Raw genomic sequence first — 17,585 nt, 5'->3', positions numbered from 1 at the left:
AGCCACGTGTAATGTTTTTCTAGGCAGGTGTTCAAAGATGCTCAGGGCAGCCTGGACATGGATGGGAAGTTTTCCCCTCTCTACCGCCAGGACAGCAGCAAAATCTCTACTGACGATATCATCAAGCTGCTGGCAGACATCAGGAAGTGAGTCATCACCGCTCTTCTACTATTTTAGCGAGTGCTTAGTTACTGCAACTCAAAACACTCGTGCCCTTCCACATGTATGCCTTTGAAAGTCTATATTTCTAAAGGTACTGCATAGGTGACAACTTTGGTGCTGGATTTACCTCACTGAGGTCATCCCATCAATAAATAGCATTTTGTACGTTTAGAAAGGTTCTTTATTCAGTCTTGTTTGCACCTTGTTCTTATACTTAATCTCGTTTTTTCCCCCGTCAGACCTGAGAAGAACAAGCTTCAGATCATCCCAGGACAGCTGAATGTCACCATTGAGTGTGTCCCACCTGACTTCTCAAGTATGTTGTAATTTCTTAACCCTTCCCTTGTCCTCACAAGTTGAGTGCTGGCCTTAAACACACACTAACCTTTGCACAATGTAGATGTGAAGGAGCTGCACACATTCTTATTTTCACAAAAAAACATGAATGAAAGTCAGTTTGGGGGTCACAAAGTAAAGAAGGATAAAGGATAGGAATGGGGGAAGCATTCTGGCTGATGGAGTGGTTTCCGCTCAAAACCACTTTGACCATTTGATTTGAAGGTCTCAGCTGTTTTTGTAATGAATATCAGTGGGTGAGTTTAGGTGTTAGTACTGTACAAATATACTTAATGACCTTGAGTTGACTTTTTTTATGGCACAAAAAACAGGAAACACAGCAGTTGAGGTTTGGTTCCCTAACTCGTGCGCTCTGTCCCCCAGATACGGTGACTTCCTCATACATTCCCGTCAAGCCCTTCGAGGATGGCTGTGAGCGGGTTTCAGTGGAGGTCGAGGAGTTCCTTCCGGAGGAGGCCAAATACAACTACCCCTATACCACTTACAAGAACCAGCTCTACATCTCCCCCCTGCAGCTCAAATACGACAACCAGAAGACCTTCACCAAGGTGCGTGACTAAGAGCGGTGATGGTGGGGATAGTAGATGAAAATCTGTTAACAATGATCACGTATGACTGATTTGACTTTAGGGGTCACACTCACTCTCACTGATGATTTGCTCTGCTGTGTGCATTGACTGAATGATGTAATGTTTCCTCCACGCCAGGCTAGAAACATAGCAATCTGCATCCAGTTCCGAGATTCAGACGAAGAAGGTGCAACCGCTTTAAAGGTGAGTTGTTTGAACTGTATATATTGCAATATGTAAGATACTGTATTTGGTAATGATACACATATCTCATTTGAATTGTGCCCTGAATTACACTTCTTATGTTTATTAATTTTAAAGATAATTTTGTAGGTCTAGAAAGTCTCAGTTTGTCATAAAACAGTAAAGTAACATTTAGTTTTGTGCGAAAGAACTACATCTCTTGTCTCGCACGATATACGTCATGAATATGTTAACGCTGTAATGCTAAGCTAATGTTCATTGCTTGCTACTAGTTAGGGAACTTAGCTGTGTTCCACGCACAAAAGTCTCACAACGACTGCTGGTCTTTTACTTACATAATCTACACATATAAGTTCTTTGACGTTAGCTCCAGTACCGTTAGCTTCATTAACGTTAGCTTCATTAACGTTAGCTTCATTAACGTTAGCTTCATCAACGTTAGCTTAAGTCATTTAGAGAAACAGTTATGATGTAACATACGCGTTTATTTCTTTCAGTCTAATACTTCGACAGTTTTACAAAACACTGTGACTTCTTTTGACATGCAAAATTATATTTTAAATTGACAAACAAAGTGTATTTGAGGGCACAGTTCAAATGGGATCAAAAAAATTGTTGTTTCTGTTGTTTCTCCCCATTGACTACCGTGCATAATTTTTTACGAAATAAGGTCCAGTGGTGGTCCACTGCTAGGGGAGGCACTTAGGCTCTCTTTTGCTTGAAGGTGTGTCTAGTCTTTGAATTAGTGCTGATTAGATGTAGAGTTTTTGGGCCATTAGAACTTATCTGTGATTTTCAGAATAAAGTTAATAAAATATTTTTGATCTAAATAAAATTTAGATTAAAGTAAAGCAATAAAGCAGAGGGATATAAGGATTGGTGAAACAAGCATGCACTTCTTTCTCAACAGATTATCAGAAGTCTGGCACAAATGTCTCAGAAACAATACTGTCATGAATGAGTCACGTGTGGAATGTTGTACGGGAGATTTGATCAATTGCAGAGGCCTCAAAACATGATAAAACTTTCTTTTTATTGCTTTTCCCAAAGTGGAAGTCAGAGTGCAGCTGAGGGGCCCGAAGAGGAGAAAGGAAAAGCTTACAGAAGCTGGTTATTATAGCTGGCAGGAGCAGATAATGAATGGTCACTCTTTTTTCCTCTCTTCTCTTCCTCCTAATTTCTCTCTGGCCACACATATCAAATATTTGCGGGTGGAAAGGCTCATCAAAAGCGCCGTGGATTGTTTTCCTTTTCACATTTCTTTGATTTTCAAACACCGGAGCATTTAAACTTGATGGTCTTGATTAGGACGGTCCAGACAGACAGATCAGCGTGCAGTCATGCGTATTATATCTTGGATACTGTTGAACACACAAACACACACCCACGCAGTCTGGTCTCAAACAATGCTTGAAGTACAGATACCAGTTTACAAACAGTGAAAGTTGAAGATTGGATCGCCCAGAGGTTATGGCTTAAAAAAACAGGTCGATTTATGCTGCCTCCAAACTGTCCCCTTTGTCACAAGTAATCGCCTGTTGCCCAGTCAGACCCACATTCATGAGCTCGGGTCTGATTTATGATATTGTACTTTCAATCCCTAAAAACGTGAGCTCTGCCAGCGCAGCCAGTACAAAATGTTTGGTTTTTATATGTGTGTGTGGTACAGTACATGTATGAACAGGACAGTCCCTGTGGCAGATAAGATCCGAGACAGCTCCTCAGGCCACACCTCGGCCCTCATCCTGAGTGAGTCAGGTAATCGGGACTCCCATCAGCCCCCCTACTTGCTGCTTTTTCAAAGAGCCTCTGGAATGAGTTGGTTTTTTTCCATGGTGGTGCGCAACTCCTATTTTACCTTGTGATCTGCAACAACAGATCTTTGCTTCTTCCCAGACTGAGCTGAGAATTTGATTCATGTCCCCTGTCTCTGTCTTTCTAAAAGCCTCTCCCAACCTCCAGGCTCCTCTAGTCCTCCTGTACAGGCTCCAGCTTTTTTCCTGATCCCCGCTCCTATCGTTCTCAATTTCAATCATCATCAGTTGGCTCCAGAGCACCATCCTTCCTCTGGCCTGCGCTGCTCATTATTGTTCATTAGAGATGTCTACAATTGTTAGCATCCTAATTACAGGATCAAACCAGCCGTCAGAACAGGTCTGTCTACCCCCCCCCATTAGAAATATCCTGACCTGGTCAAGCTTGACCTTGCCACACAGGTTTATTTTTCCCACAGAACTTGTTCCTGCAGTGGCTGCCGCTCTGATACAAAACAGCTTTGGCTGCTTCTAGTGTTTGAGAGTACATTCATAAAGTAATCCAAATTTGCATATGCTAACGGCTCTCTGCCCTTTGGAAAGAAAAATAAATGTCATCACATGTGGAGTCAGAGATCTGTCTTTGTTTTTCTCGAGCAGAGGAGCGAGGACTGATAAACAGTGCTTTGTGAGGCCTGAAAATGTGTATAATCTTTCATGATGACGTCCCTCTTGTCTAGTCAGACGCCACGCTTTTGATAATTTCAGGTTCCCCTTTCTGGTTTTTGAATTCCTTGTTTAACCTCTTGATGAAGGGCTCACACTCACCCCGTCCTTTTCTCCAAATGTTGCTGGTAATCACGGGTTTCCGTGCACTTACTCACCGCCGTGGCCCCACATTAAAGGGCCTGGAGTTGGATGACTGATGCGCTTTGCTTGCCTTTCAGTGCATCTACGGCAAGCCGGGAGACTCGCTCTTCACCAGCAGCACCTACGCAGCCGTCCTGCACCACAATCAGAGCCCGGAGTTCTACGACGAGGTGAGATCCTCATTATCCCAACCTCATTCACCCAAAGCGTCGACTCAAATTCCACACATTAGGTACATTCATCAGCGGTTTTACAGGCATGTGACTTTCAGGTGATTGACACTGTCATGCACAGCACACCTCTCAGGAGATTTAATCAGAGGCAGTGGAAGCTTGCGGAGGTTCTGGGTTTTACATTAGATACACGTCTGACTGAGAGGATGTTCTCTTTAAGCTTTTATAACAGGATTGTGAAAGTTGAAGATTGGATCGCCCAGAGGTTGTAACTTGAAAACAGGTCGATTTATGCTGCATCCAAACTGTCCCCTTTGTCACAAGTAATCACCTGTTGCCCAGTCAGACCCACATTCATGAGCCCGGGTCTGATTTATGATATTGTACTTTTAATCCCTAAAAACGTGAGCTCTGCCAGCGCAGCCAGTACAAAATGTTTTTCTATGTGTGTGTGGTACAGTACATGTATGAACAGGACAGTCCCTGTGGCAGATAAGATCCGAGACAGCTCCTCAGGCCACACCTTATTGACACTGAATTAGATTTAAAGAGGAAACAATAAGAACTGGAGCAGGAATTATAAAACTCTGATTATTATTATTATGATGATGATGGTGATTATTAAGATGCTGTCACCTTAGATCAGTCGATGTGTTCAAAACTAACATTCCTCAGCACTGGGGTAATCCCATAAATCTGTCTCAGGGTAGAGCTGTGATCTCACACTAGCCCGGTCAAACAGTCACACATGAAGCTCAGCTAAATAGGTACGGTCAGGATACTGTTAGAGCGGTAGATCACAGGGGGTCCATATGGCCCTGATAGCAAACGGATTAGGATCTTAAGAGCCCCCTGTCACACACAGAGACATGCCCTCTGGGATTTACCTCCACTTGCTTCAGCTTCCAGTCACATATTACCCAAGCAGGACAAAAATGACAGCCTGAAATGTCGTCACAATCTTATAGATGTTTCTGACTTTCCCAAGAGAAAACAATGATTTAAGCTAATGTCATAAATTGGAGAGTCGTGATATTCATCCAAACATCTTAAGCTGTTTGTTGGTTACTTGATCCAAAGTAGTGGGGATGAGTTCTGCAGGTCAGTATGTGTCATTTCCTGTAAGAAAATCAACATGTGCACGACACTAGGGGAAATATATTTCCTTGCTGTTGCTTCCCCCTGGTGGATAAGATGTGTTGTTTTTTGAGGTTTATGAAAGTGCTGTATCACTTGTGTGCCATGGTGTTTTAAGTGCTTTATCAATTCAACATCAAAAGACTGGGGAGTGATAGGCAAACTTGCACCTTTTGATGTGTATGATAAGACAGCTGAGCAAACAAGATGCCCCACTTTAAATTCATTTTATACCAGTTTATTTTAAACAAACAAACAAAAAAAGTGTGAAAAACGCTATTCCTAGAAGAGTGAGAAACATGATGAAGCCACACTTTTCTAAACGTCCAGCGATGTGGAACATGAGTGACATTTTTTTAGAGTTGTATCCCAGAGTAGAGTGAAGTCAAAAACAGCTGCTAATGCTTTCCAGCTATCTTAGCCTGCGAAAGCGCGATTGAGATAAAATCCACTTTTCAAGAGTTACTTGAGGTTTGGCGTTAAGACTGCCTTGAAGTCGAAAAAGGCTTAGGAGATGACAGAGGACGCATGCGCAACTCAGCTCCTTCAAATCGTCCTTCTTTGTGTTTATTTGAATGTACACACCCAGCAGTTGGAATTGATACAAAGTTCAGTTTGTTGGAGTTTGTTGGAGAAACCATAAAAAGAGAAGTTACCAAAGGGAAAAAGAAATATGCACAAATATCACTTTCATGCAGGATTACTTTTCCATGTAGAATACCTGCTTATTATAGGTCTCTGTAAGCATTACAAGCAATATAACTTTTAATTTAAATCTTTAAATCAGACACAAATGTGAATTATTAACACCTCAGTAATGTAAATGAAACACCGATGCACACCGTCAGCAGTTAGTGTGTCCTTCTCTTTCCCCCCTTTGTTTCACTTGAGCACATTTTCCGGCTCAAACTAAATCACCTAAAGATGGCGTCTTTTTCCACCTGGCTGCAGCGGAAGCACTTCCATGAACTTTCACCTCGCGTGAACGAACTCCTAAAGCCCAGGACTGCCCTCTTGTGTGACATTTTTATCAATACCACTATTGGTATTTGAGAAAATCATTTGGCCAGCATTGAAAAATAACTTCACCTTGGAAAATAAACACAAGTCAATCTAAAGCCCATCGACATTTGTCTTAACAAACGGTAAAGCATCAAATCAACATTGATTTGATGATTTGTTTGTCAATTAAATATCTTTAATATTTGGGACAACTTTTGATATTGTTACAAGTAGTAGTCCTCTGTATCATAACTACGTTATGTTCCTATTCTGGTGTCAGTGTAAAGTCTGAAATGATGCTGATGTCTTAAGCTTAAAACAGCGGCCTGCTCCAATGTGTGCAGGTAAAGGTTGAGCTGCCGGTCCACGTGCACGAGAAACACCACATCCTCTTCACCTTTTACCATATCAGCTGTGAGTCCAGCAGCAAGGCCAGCAGCAAGAAGAGAGAGGGAGTAGAGTCACTGGGTGAGTCGGCTTGGGAATTTCCTCTTCCTGTGACTGCATGTGTACGTGTCCATGAATGCATTATAAAAAAAGAAAAGAAAAGCACATTGCTGGCTACAGTCTCCATGCTATATATTTATAGTATTTTATGCTGTTTTTATAAGTTATTTATCCTGATAAATGAAACCATGTAAGCCCAATACTGCCACTTTCATGTGTTCCAGTGGGTTACTCCTGGATGCCTTTGCTAAAAGACGGGAGGATGAAGTCAGTAGAGCTCCAGCTGCCTGTAGCAGCCACCTTGCCACCTGGATACCTGTGTCAGGACACCAGGAAGGTACAGTCCTTGCTAATAACAAAACACTATAGATATGTGATTCAGTCTTTTGGTAGGTGTGCTCATTGAAAGTGCTAACTTGTAAGCTAAATGTGCAGATATAAAATTATCACTCTTGGTCAACACTGCATAATTTGTTCATATGTTGTGTCTCAATAAAGATACTTTCCTGAAAAAAAACTTAAAACGCTTCTTATTTGTGTGTACTTCAGTCCCAACCAGATATCAAGTGGGTGGAAAATGCCAAGACACTGTTCAAAGTGAGGACCCGTATAGCATCAACAATATATGCCCAGGTACAGCACTTTATTCTTCACACATTCTTAAAATACTCACATACATGTAGAACATGCCTTAAGGTAGCTGGTATAATAATGCGGATGATAGTGATATTGTACCGTTTCCTCCGCAGGACCTCCATCTACACAAATTCTTCCAGCACTACCAGCTGATGAGGACGACGTCAGAGGGCAGCCCAGCAGAACTGATCAAATACCTGAAGGTGAGATACCGTGAGGCAGTGCAGTCAGTTCAGAGCACTTTACAGATACTGATCCTTTACTAAGTGCAGCTCTGGGTGATGTAGGGGCTGAGCTTGCGGTTCAGAACATTTTATCAGCTCAACGATTAAATTAAATAATTAATCAGTGTTTTTGAGAACTTCCAGTACGGTCTCTCTCATATACATCCATCCCCATCACTCCCATCACCCGTGGTGTTCAATATCAGTACGAACGCCTTTTTACGTAAATTAAAAAAATTTATTATATATTATTTAATATATAATTTAATATTATATATTAAATATTTAGTATATTCTGTAACGTTTTGAAATCCAAGTTTGACATGACTTTCCTGTATCTTCATGCATTTCTTCCCTCCCGTAGTGCCTGCATGCCATGGAGACTCATGTAACCATCAACTTCCTGCCAACGGTGCTGATGCAGCTGTTTGAGGTGCTCACAGCAGCGACCAAAGAAACCCACGAGATTGCCGTCAACTCCCTTCGGTCAGTTGTTCACTTGTGTTTCACTATTTCGCTATTTAATGCTGATAAAATGTTTGTCTCATAACACTGCCCTGCTCTGTGCCTTCAGCGTGATCATACATATAGTCTCTAGATGTCACGAGGAGGGTCTGGAACAGTACCTGCGCTCTTTTGTCAAGGTAACCTACCAACATGGACACTGCTACGAGGGTTATAACATCAAAGTTGTCAGTTTAAGTGGATCTCATGTGGATTTGTGTGTTTGTTTGTGTTTTCTCTCATCTTAGTATGTGTTTGTGACCAACAACCGTGCGTCAGGAAACTCAGCGACCACTCACGAGGTGCTGGCCACCGCTGTAACAGCCACCCTCAAGCAAACGGCTGATTTTAACACCAGCAATAAACTGCTCAAGGTGTGTGGTCTGATTTTTCTTTGTCACTTTGTCCGTCCATACATTTCTCCCACCAGTCCAGCTGTAGTACCAGTATTGAACAGCGTGTGGCATACCTACCTTTAAAATGGCTCGTCATGTCCTTCATGTGGTTTCTGCTGTGGCCACTGCTAGAGAAGACATCCTCAAACATGTAGCTGCTTGTACTGTACTTCTCACCTTTCTGTGTTATTTCTGTGACATTTCGAATTATTGGTAAATAACCATCATTGCAACTGTTGTTCTTTCCTAGGAAAGGTATATATTGTGAAATACCCATAGTAGTCTAACTCCAATCCTCTTTTATCCCAGTACTCCTGGTTCTTCTTTGAAACCATGGCCAAATCCATGGCCCAGTACCTGCAAGAGGGAAACCGCATAAAGGTCGGTGTTAACTGATTTTTTCTTCCTTTGCACAGTTTTTTTTCACAAGTTTTTTTTCCCCCCACATCTGTGCGTTTAGCAATGTGAGTCGTTACTTGTGACACTGTCCAAAGGTCAAATGTCTATATTTGGATCTCGCAGGCAAAATTTATACCACATGTGATGTCAGGCCTTTTCCTGGCTCAACATGAGGCAGAGGGGTGGCAACCATCCTGATCACGCGCACGCTGATAACTTTAGGAGTGAAGAACAGGACATTTACCACATTAAAGCATATTTTAGTCTAAAGAAATGAAGGAGCCGTGTTTAACATTAAATCAAGTACAACATAAAAACGAATGTGTTAATTTACCCAGTTAAATCAAATAAAATGTAACACAAGCTGTTGCTTTCATTTATAGCTCACAGGGCTCCTCTTGTAGTGTAGCAGATGGAAATTCCTGAATATTAAATGTTCATCTGCAACTTTCTGCAGTGGGCCCGGTAATATTTGTTCTTACTGACGCATGTCCCATGACACGGTTAAGCTCTGTTTGAGACTGAAATTCAATACTTAATAGCTTCAGTATCTGCTGGCAACATAATATTTACACAAATGTAGATCTCCTGTTTTTGAAGCATTTAAAATTATTATAAAAAAAATTATCTTTTTAGTATTTAAAAAGAATTGTATTTTAAGTTTTCGCCTCTCACACCTTCACAATATATACCATAAGGCAGCCTCATCATCATTTTATTTATTTTACTTCCTAATTTAAAGTATTTGCTTTTCTATGTAAATGTGTCAGTCATGTTCTCAGATGTCTGTTTGAACTTTTCTATATGATAAAGTTGGGGGGGGGGGGACAACAAACACTCTGGCTTTGTAGTCGCTTTACAGGACGGCGTTCAGTCACACATGGAGAGGCGCATAGAGCAGACTGCCATTCGCAGCGCCATTTTGAAAGGCCTGCTGATATAAAACTATATTGAAGGATCAAACGGCATGGGAAAGCAGTTTAGTTTGATTAATTTTGCTTTGTGTGTGTTCATTTTGAAAGCGCTGCGGTCCAGCCAAACAGACCGACCGCTCTTTTCTTCTTCTCTGGAAGTTTTGGAAGCATCTTTTCCCGGCACACAGCATTATCACGTCAGCGTAATGCAGTTACAAAAGACAGAAATCGGTGCAACGCTTGCTAGAAAACTGTGTTTACCATGAATATACCTGTCAGAGGTGGAGTCGAGACAAAATTTGACAGAGGTGACCACCTTGTATTTCTTTATGCAGGAAAAACCCTGGATGTTACAAGACATGACAACACTTATAAATAAACCTCACACACACTCAAAGAAAGAACAGGAGACTCACAGTGAATAATTAAGCCATGTATCTGCTCCACACTCTGATGCCGTTAGTCTGCATTTACCAGCAATGCCAGCTGTCCAGAAGTAAACAAAGGAATGGCTGGAGCTGTGTGCTGCTACTAAGAAGAAGTTAAACTGTGGTCTGTTCCGAGAAAAAGTATACCTCCAAGTTTATCTGTGTGCTGGTAATCTGTCATAATGTTTCCGACATTTCACCTTTTTAATGCCTTCAGTTCAAGCGATCTTTCATTTCCTATTTTCCCTGACCATCTCTTTAGATGCCGCGGCCGCAGCGCTTCCCTGAAAGTTTCCACCAGGCGCTCCAGTCGCTGGTGTTGTCCATCATGCCACACATCACTATCCGCCACATGGAAATCCAAGAGGAAGCTCGCTGCATCAACCTGAGCCTGGCCAGTTTCATCAAGGTCTGAATGCCATCTGCAAAAACATGAAACCAAACTAATTTAACTCATGGCTCCTTGACAGGGACTTAGAAACAAACATCCTCAGTCTATCTGGTGTGTGAAGGTCAGTAAAGCTGAGAATCACTACAGGATCAAACTATCAAAGATAATTTTTGTATGAACATTACAAGGTTGTTTATTGGTCATCATACAAGGTTGTACAAGGCTACATAGCTACTGACACTCATACACCCAGAACATTCTGCAGTTTTTGAAGTTGCATCTGGGGTGAATGTTAACAGCTTCACATTAAACAGTCTGACAGCTGGGAAAACAGTGTCCATCTTGACTGTGTTTGAGAACCACCTACCTGCCGAGTGCGTGATCCTGGATGTTGATAGGGCAGCTCTCTGTAAAGACATGGAGCTAAGTAGTCTTTTGAGCTTCTTACATGTTTCTACCAGATGTTATTGCGCAATTGTTAGTATTTTTAAGATCCTCCAGACCACAACGGCTCCAGACCCCGGGCCCCCTTCCTTACAAGTGGCTAACTGAGATACCCAGATTAGCTTGTTGACGTGTTTTTTTTTTTTTTTGACAACAGTCTGGATCTTTTGGTTCTTCGAAGCTGGTTTATAATCAGTCCTTAAGCTGCAAGTTTATCGAGTTTTTAGTATGAATCCCATACATGAAGTCATTTTGAATTACTGCTTAAATTTACAATCAAAGAGTGTCAATATAATTGATTTTGGAAGAGAACACGCAGGTTATTGTAAAATCTCTACGCTTTGTTAGTGTCATTTAATTTGACGTTAAAATGGTTGTGTGCATTAGGGCAACAGATTCATGGAGATCTGTAGGTCTAAGGCGTTAAGTGTCCTAAATGACCCACTGCTTAATATATAGTCCACTATATACTCGCCATTTTGTTATGCTGTCTGAATATATAGAATTATTATGCCTTATATAGTCCACTTAAAGTATCCCAAAATGCATTTTGAAAAGTGATGAGTGACTATGGTCACTAATTCTCCACCAACCAATTGTGTGATGATGACGTAATTAACGGCGCAGAGAGAATGATCGTAGTGGTGTCCGAAAGTGTTGTTTTCATTTTGCGGGTGAACTCGCTATATAGTCTACTACATAGAAGTCCCTTCACAGGGAGAAGGGAGCTGTGAATGAGTGCTGATTTTAATTGAGCTTTAAATGCGTGAACAATTTTCAGCAAAGTGAGTTCTGCTGCAGTCATTTAATTTAAAGTTAAAGTTTTCAGAATCTTTTAGTTAGGTTATTTCGCAGTTTTTATTATTATTATTTTGAAAGTCCCTTGCTCACTGGCCCTGAATACAGCAGTGGAGGGAGGCTGGATGCATCCAATCTGGCTTAAACACGATTTTAAGCCAGATTTGCCAGTCGCCGAGCTCACCGACCGTTGGGCTGTGAACAGGGGCAAATCTGCGAGCGAGCGAGCGGCGCTTGGCAATCATTAAGTATGAACTACTCAAGCACGGATCAAAAAGCTCGCCGTCAGCCAGATATCTAGCATCCAGTCAATGAGGGCAGGCAGCTACATAAGTTGTGTAGGTTGAACAGCACGGCGGTCTGCCGACGCTGAAAGTTGTGTAGTCTGCACGAGCCTTCAGTCTCCAAAATGTGTGTCTTGGGATCAGGTTTATTGCTTATACCACAGAAGCATGTGTGTGCTAACCGCACTTTCTCTCCTCAGAGGTGCCTGACCTTCATGAACAGGGGCTTTGCCTTCGGCCTGGTCAACCACTATATGTGTCATTTCACTCTCAAAGATCCAAAGGTACGTGCTCTGACTCAGCCGGCCAGCACGCAAAAAATAAAAGTAACACATTTGTAGCTGATACGGTACTTTGGACAACTGTGTGAAACATGACCTGTTATGTTACCTGAAGGCAGATGTACTGTATATTTTCTCCTGCTCTACCTTCTCTTTCGGTATCAGCAGCTTATTTGACTACAAAATTAAACCACCGCAGGCTGCCAGCCAGCTTTGCTTGAGATGCATCGAGGATTATATTTGAACAACTATCTTTATGCTCTGAGGCGGTTGACGGATATTTGCATATTCACATGCAGCTAACACACACACACACACACACACGTGTCTGTCTGTCTGTCTGTCTGTCTGCCTGCCACAGGTGCTGACGGAAATGAAATTTGATTTCCTGATGACTGTGTGTAACCACGAACACTTCATTCCTCTTAACCTGCCCATGGCTTTCGGGCGCACCAAGCTTCAGAGAGTGCAAGGTAAGAGTCAGATGTCATGCATTACGCCTCCCACCACACATGTAACCACTGACTTGCTGTCACGTGACCCCAATCCCTTACTGACCTCGTTCTGACCTACATTTACCACACTGATCCCATCTATTAACCTCCCTGATTGTTTGGCCCACACAAACACAGGTCTATAATTAAGCAGGAGTCAAGTGACATTTCCTGATAATTTTATCTAGACCTGGCACAACCGGCTTAAAACATTTATCCATCACTACATCCTTTATACAACCACAAGTGAAAAACAAACAACTGTGTGCTGTGGAAATGCTGCATGGATTGTTTACTGTTTTACCCCCAATATCTTTATTTTCACCCCGCCCTCCCCCTCTCTGTTTTGTGTTTTTGCTTGTGGTCAGATTATATTCCGTATGCGACGGAGCTTTTTGGCCCTGTAGGTAGGTGATGCTCACCGCACCATACTGTACATCGACGCCTCCGTGTTTGCTGCCGTATGCAAAACGACACTGCACCTCCTCGTTGTGACCTGCACTAACCCGCCATCCTGTCAGCTCCCCCTTTTCTCATACTAGGACCCCCCCACTCACTCACTCACTCACTCACTCAGCACAATGCTAATATTAGGCCTAATGCCTCCATATGCCTGAGCGTGTGTGTTGTAGAGGAGAGGAGCTTGGCTGTTGTGGAAATCAACCGAACGCTAAATTGACTGATACTTGTCGACGCTAGACAGAAACAACTTTGATGCTGCGGTTGTCCCTTTTGCTCTTTGTTCTCTGTCTGCCTCTCTTTCTTCTTCTGCTTGTCTGTCTCATAAGAGATGGTAATTGAAGGTGGTTGCTCACTTCCCCGGCTGCACTGCCTGTTTTAATATTAACACAGCCTTATTGTGAAAGTCTTAAGCCACTGTTGATATTGCAGCCGAACACTTCTCATTTCCAGCGGCACGTCTCTGTGATTCCTGTTGATTTGTTGCTCTTCTCTGAACTCACAGAATTTTCAGCATTACACATTTCCTCATGTAGGCAATGAGTAATAAATTATAATTATTCTATTAATGTATTATTGGAGCAAAACAATGGAGCACCTGTGACAGAGGAAGTTGATGTAGAAAATGGTCACTGGGACGTTTCTCAACGTGGCCCTCGCTGAAGGAACAGGAGGTTTTTGCTGTTCTGCTGTCTTTGGAAGATTAGCACATTGTTAAACCATAATCATTTCTTCGAACTGCAGTCCATTTATTTACAGTAGCAACTCATTCAATCATGAATACATATCATTGTATGTTTATAACCACCAGTGTTTATTTGACTGAACAGTGGCAAGGTCTGATGAATCAATGGCAGTCTACCCTTCGATCCATGAAAGGGGAGATCTGGTGTTACTGTTATGAGTCATGGCTTAATACTAGTTACTGTTCAATTGCAAACACTGTGTTTATTCTATTCAAGGCATGGTAGTAAATTACAGGAAGGGTTACACTTCGATTGGACTGATAGCTTCCTTCACATTTTCCTTCATCCAACAAAGTGGCTGCCGCATTTGAGTGGCTTCACTTTCATTAGATCTTGTCTCGAGCTAATAAAAAAACTTACATTAACGTTTCTTCTCACCCTTCTATACTGAGCGCATTTAGAAGAAATTATAACAGCTTAACAATTTCGAGCAAATTTACCGAAGACACCAGAACAGGAATATCCTGTTTGTTCAGCGAGGGTTATGTGAGAAATGTCATCATCAGGCTGAGCCAATCAGAGCCAGAGTAGGGCAGGGTATGCCTTCGCCATAGCAGGATTCACAAATTCAAGTTCTGGTGGCAAAAACAAACAAACAAACAAAAAAAAACACTGGAGAACTGATAAACGTGGACAGGCGCCCAAACGAGCTCCTTTGATTGGCTAAAACGGTTCCCTGATCTCTGAACAGTGCACGGCCCTGGCTCTACAGGTGGAACAGTGACAGCGACAACTATTTGTGAGAAGAATTCTACAGCTGTGCAGCCTCCCATTGCACGAGTTCACTGGAGGTGCAAATTTTGGTCCACAACTTCATGTTTTTTGATGCGGGTGCATAGTGCAACATAGTCACTGCAACAAAAATATGAGCATTTCTTTTTCTGTGACACGTAGAATAGGATTTGTGTACGTGCAATGAAGAATTTGAGATGGTGTAACTGTTGTGACTTCAAATTTACTCATACACGTGTTTGCTCAGTTGTTTTGCTCCAATAATACCGTCATATAATCCCTCCCTTGTTTGTGTGTTGTGGAGACATGAATGTCTGAATGAGTGTTTGTTTAGATTGTGTTGCATATTGGTTTGCAGTGTTGCAATCTGAATGATTAAACATCTGTCTCTGTATTACATTACAACCTACTGAACAATACTGATTATGTTCCCTAAGAAAAAGAAATATACAGAACTATCCACATAAGACCAGCAATCATTGGTCTGATTGCGTTTTTTTTCTTCGGATCTTCTGTTTAAGATGCTGTTAGATTTCTACTTGCATGTACTAACTAGCTGCAGCTTTTACAAAAGCTCTTCTCTTGGCTGGTTATCTGATTATAATCTCACAGAGTTTCCCAATAAACCATATGTGTTCTGCCAGTATTAATGTACCGTCACTTCCTTTCTGGCCCAACCACAGAGCAGAGTCTGGAGTTCAGCCTGACGGAGGACTACTGCCGTAACCACTTCCTGGTGGGTCTGTTGCTGAGAGAAGTGGCCGAGGCCTTGCAGCAAGGGCCCGAGGTCAGACAGCTGTCCGTGAGCGTCCTCAAGAACCTTCTCATTAAGCACGCCCTGGATGACCGCTACATAGCATACAAGGTGAGGGAGGGCGGGACACCTGATGATGGGAGGAAGAAGACGCAAGCAGAGACAAGAGAAGAAGAAATCATAAGAATTTGGAACGGGAGAGAGGGTGGATTAATTCTGTTGAAGTTATTACTGTGTCATTCCCCGAACATTACCTTGACACTTCTTGTCTTGTTGCCTAAACTTAAAAATCTTACCACCTATACTAAAACGCGGCGGTGTAGAAGTGCACCATCATTGTCTTTGGCAGGCTTAACTACAGTACAGTAAAGTACATCCTCTGCTGGGCTGTTTTGGTGATGGAGGTGATTTTTAGCTCCCACTTGAGGTCCTGGTATATGATGGTGCCCAGGAAGCAGAAGGAGTCCACATTGTCGACTGCCACTCCAGACAGAAGTAGAGTCGTTTCTTGAGAGCTGGTGTTGAAGTTTCTCTGAGTAACCTGATTCTTAAACCTGGCCTCTTCTCCACTCCTAAACGCCTCTTCCTTTTCCAACCTCAGCTGTTGGAGTTTGGCTGTAAACCAGGGTTTGTCATTGTTATAACTCACCCTGGAGCGTGTTGGTATAAATATGTCCTCACAGAAGCTGATGTAGGACGTCCCAGCCTCCGTAAACTCATCCAGACTTTTGCAGTCCTGAAAACATCTGTCAGTACAGTCCAAACACGCCTTAAGGTCCTCTACACCTTCACTTGTCCACTGCTTTGATGTCCTCACCACAGGTTTACAGAGCTTTAATTTCTGTCTGTAAACAGGAATCAGGTGCACAAGGCTGTGATCGGTGTCCCTGTGGAGTGCAGGTGACGGTGTAATAGGCACTGCTCAATGGTGTGATCCAAAATGTTCTTCTCACTTTATAAACAGTCTGTATTCGGGGAGGTTTCCTTTGTTAAAGTCACCAAGAAGAAGTAGTCCGGGAATATCCACTCTAACCACAGACGACCAGCATGCACCGTGCGTCGTGCAGGTTTGCTTACGATGGAATGTAAACACCGAGCAGAAAGTAGGAAACAAACTCACGGGGAGAGTAAAAAGGTTTACAGTGTATCAGTAAATATTCCAGGTCATGAGAACAGTGCTGCTGAATCACTTTCTCATCGTTACACCAGCCACAGTTAATATAAAAACAGACACCTCCACCTTGTGAGCGCACGTCGGAGAGAAATATTTGCGGTAGCGGCGTACAGTGTCCTCTTTGGCGTTGTCGCACCAGCGTACCAGACCTCCTCCCCCTCCTCCAGCGTTTCAACGCATGAACAACGGAAAGTAAAGCCTTGACCAGAATGTCCAATAATTCCACTGATGACACAAAAAAAGTCTGAATTTAAACCGCTGGTGTTGTTCGTCTGATGTTTATGAGCTCTTCTCTGGTGAAAGGGCTCTGGGCATCACAGCAGAATGCAAAGTTAACAAACCTATACAAAACAAATAGAGCACGCCAAAATAATAATCACATGTTTTATGTGTAAAAATCTTAATTTGTAAAGTAACTAGTAACTAAAGCAGTTTGGATGAATGAAGTGCAGTAAAAAGTACTGTAAAACTAAAAATAAGTAAATTGCTGTTTACTTAACATGTACAGTACGTTGAATGCAAAACCTGCCAAATTATGCTGTTCAAAAAACAAAGCCTCTCTTTGCACCTGTCATGCCACGTTTATGTAAATATAATGTCAATTAGTTTATCCACCTACGCTACATACATTTCTCAGTAAAGTAAAGAATGACACATGCACACGTTCTCTCCCCAGAGTGCAGCCTGTTTGAATCAGAACCTCACTGTTTGCAGGCTAATGTTTCGTGTGGCAGAAGTTTGACACATGGCGCCCTATACACGCGCCAAACTATAACTGTTAACAGCGTGTTTACCCCCAACAAGATATCAATGTCTGTTATGCAAACAAGCCAGCGTTTAGAATGCAGGTGCC

The 17,585-nt window shown here is 42.3% G+C and overlaps 1 protein-coding gene and 1 long non-coding RNA gene across 3 annotated transcripts in view; one reads left to right on the top strand and one right to left on the bottom strand.

The window, feature by feature from the left end:
• The window catches only part of dock11 (dedicator of cytokinesis 11), a 66,813-nt gene that overhangs the window by 21,503 nt on the left and 27,725 nt on the right, over window positions 1-17,585 (top strand). Inside the window, exons 15-32 of one of the 2 annotated variants that reach the window (XM_038731147.1) lie at window positions 24-146; window positions 402-478; window positions 883-1,067; window positions 1,227-1,292; window positions 3,994-4,086; window positions 6,573-6,696; window positions 6,900-7,012; window positions 7,225-7,308; window positions 7,425-7,514; window positions 7,900-8,021; window positions 8,110-8,179; window positions 8,288-8,413; window positions 8,744-8,815; window positions 10,438-10,584; window positions 12,293-12,376; window positions 12,735-12,846; window positions 13,236-13,274; window positions 15,488-15,669. In XM_038731147.1, coding sequence (XP_038587075.1) covers window positions 24-146; window positions 402-478; window positions 883-1,067; window positions 1,227-1,292; window positions 3,994-4,086; window positions 6,573-6,696; window positions 6,900-7,012; window positions 7,225-7,308; window positions 7,425-7,514; window positions 7,900-8,021; window positions 8,110-8,179; window positions 8,288-8,413; window positions 8,744-8,815; window positions 10,438-10,584; window positions 12,293-12,376; window positions 12,735-12,846; window positions 13,236-13,274; window positions 15,488-15,669 — 1,909 coding nt within the window. The remainder of the gene's footprint in view (window positions 1-23; window positions 147-401; window positions 479-882; window positions 1,068-1,226; window positions 1,293-3,993; window positions 4,087-6,572; window positions 6,697-6,899; window positions 7,013-7,224; window positions 7,309-7,424; window positions 7,515-7,899; window positions 8,022-8,109; window positions 8,180-8,287; window positions 8,414-8,743; window positions 8,816-10,437; window positions 10,585-12,292; window positions 12,377-12,734; window positions 12,847-13,235; window positions 13,275-15,487; window positions 15,670-17,585) is intronic. The other variant, XM_038731148.1, reaches the window with a different exon arrangement.
• LOC119912134 lies at window positions 10,460-17,219 on the bottom strand. The gene is made up of 3 exons (XR_005446077.1): window positions 15,813-17,219; window positions 15,460-15,688; window positions 10,460-10,597 (listed from the first exon to the last, which is right to left on the bottom strand). It is a non-coding gene; the product is annotated as an uncharacterized LOC119912134 (long non-coding RNA).

The sequence above is a fragment of the Micropterus salmoides genome, unplaced genomic scaffold, assembly GCF_014851395.1.
Source record: "Micropterus salmoides isolate LMB-PRFRI ecotype aquatic unplaced genomic scaffold, ASM1485139v1 Ms_hic_scaffold_2, whole genome shotgun sequence".
NCBI classification, from domain to species: Eukaryota; Metazoa; Chordata; class Actinopteri; order Centrarchiformes; family Centrarchidae; genus Micropterus; species Micropterus salmoides.
This window is presented reverse-complemented; position numbering and strand designations above follow the sequence as displayed.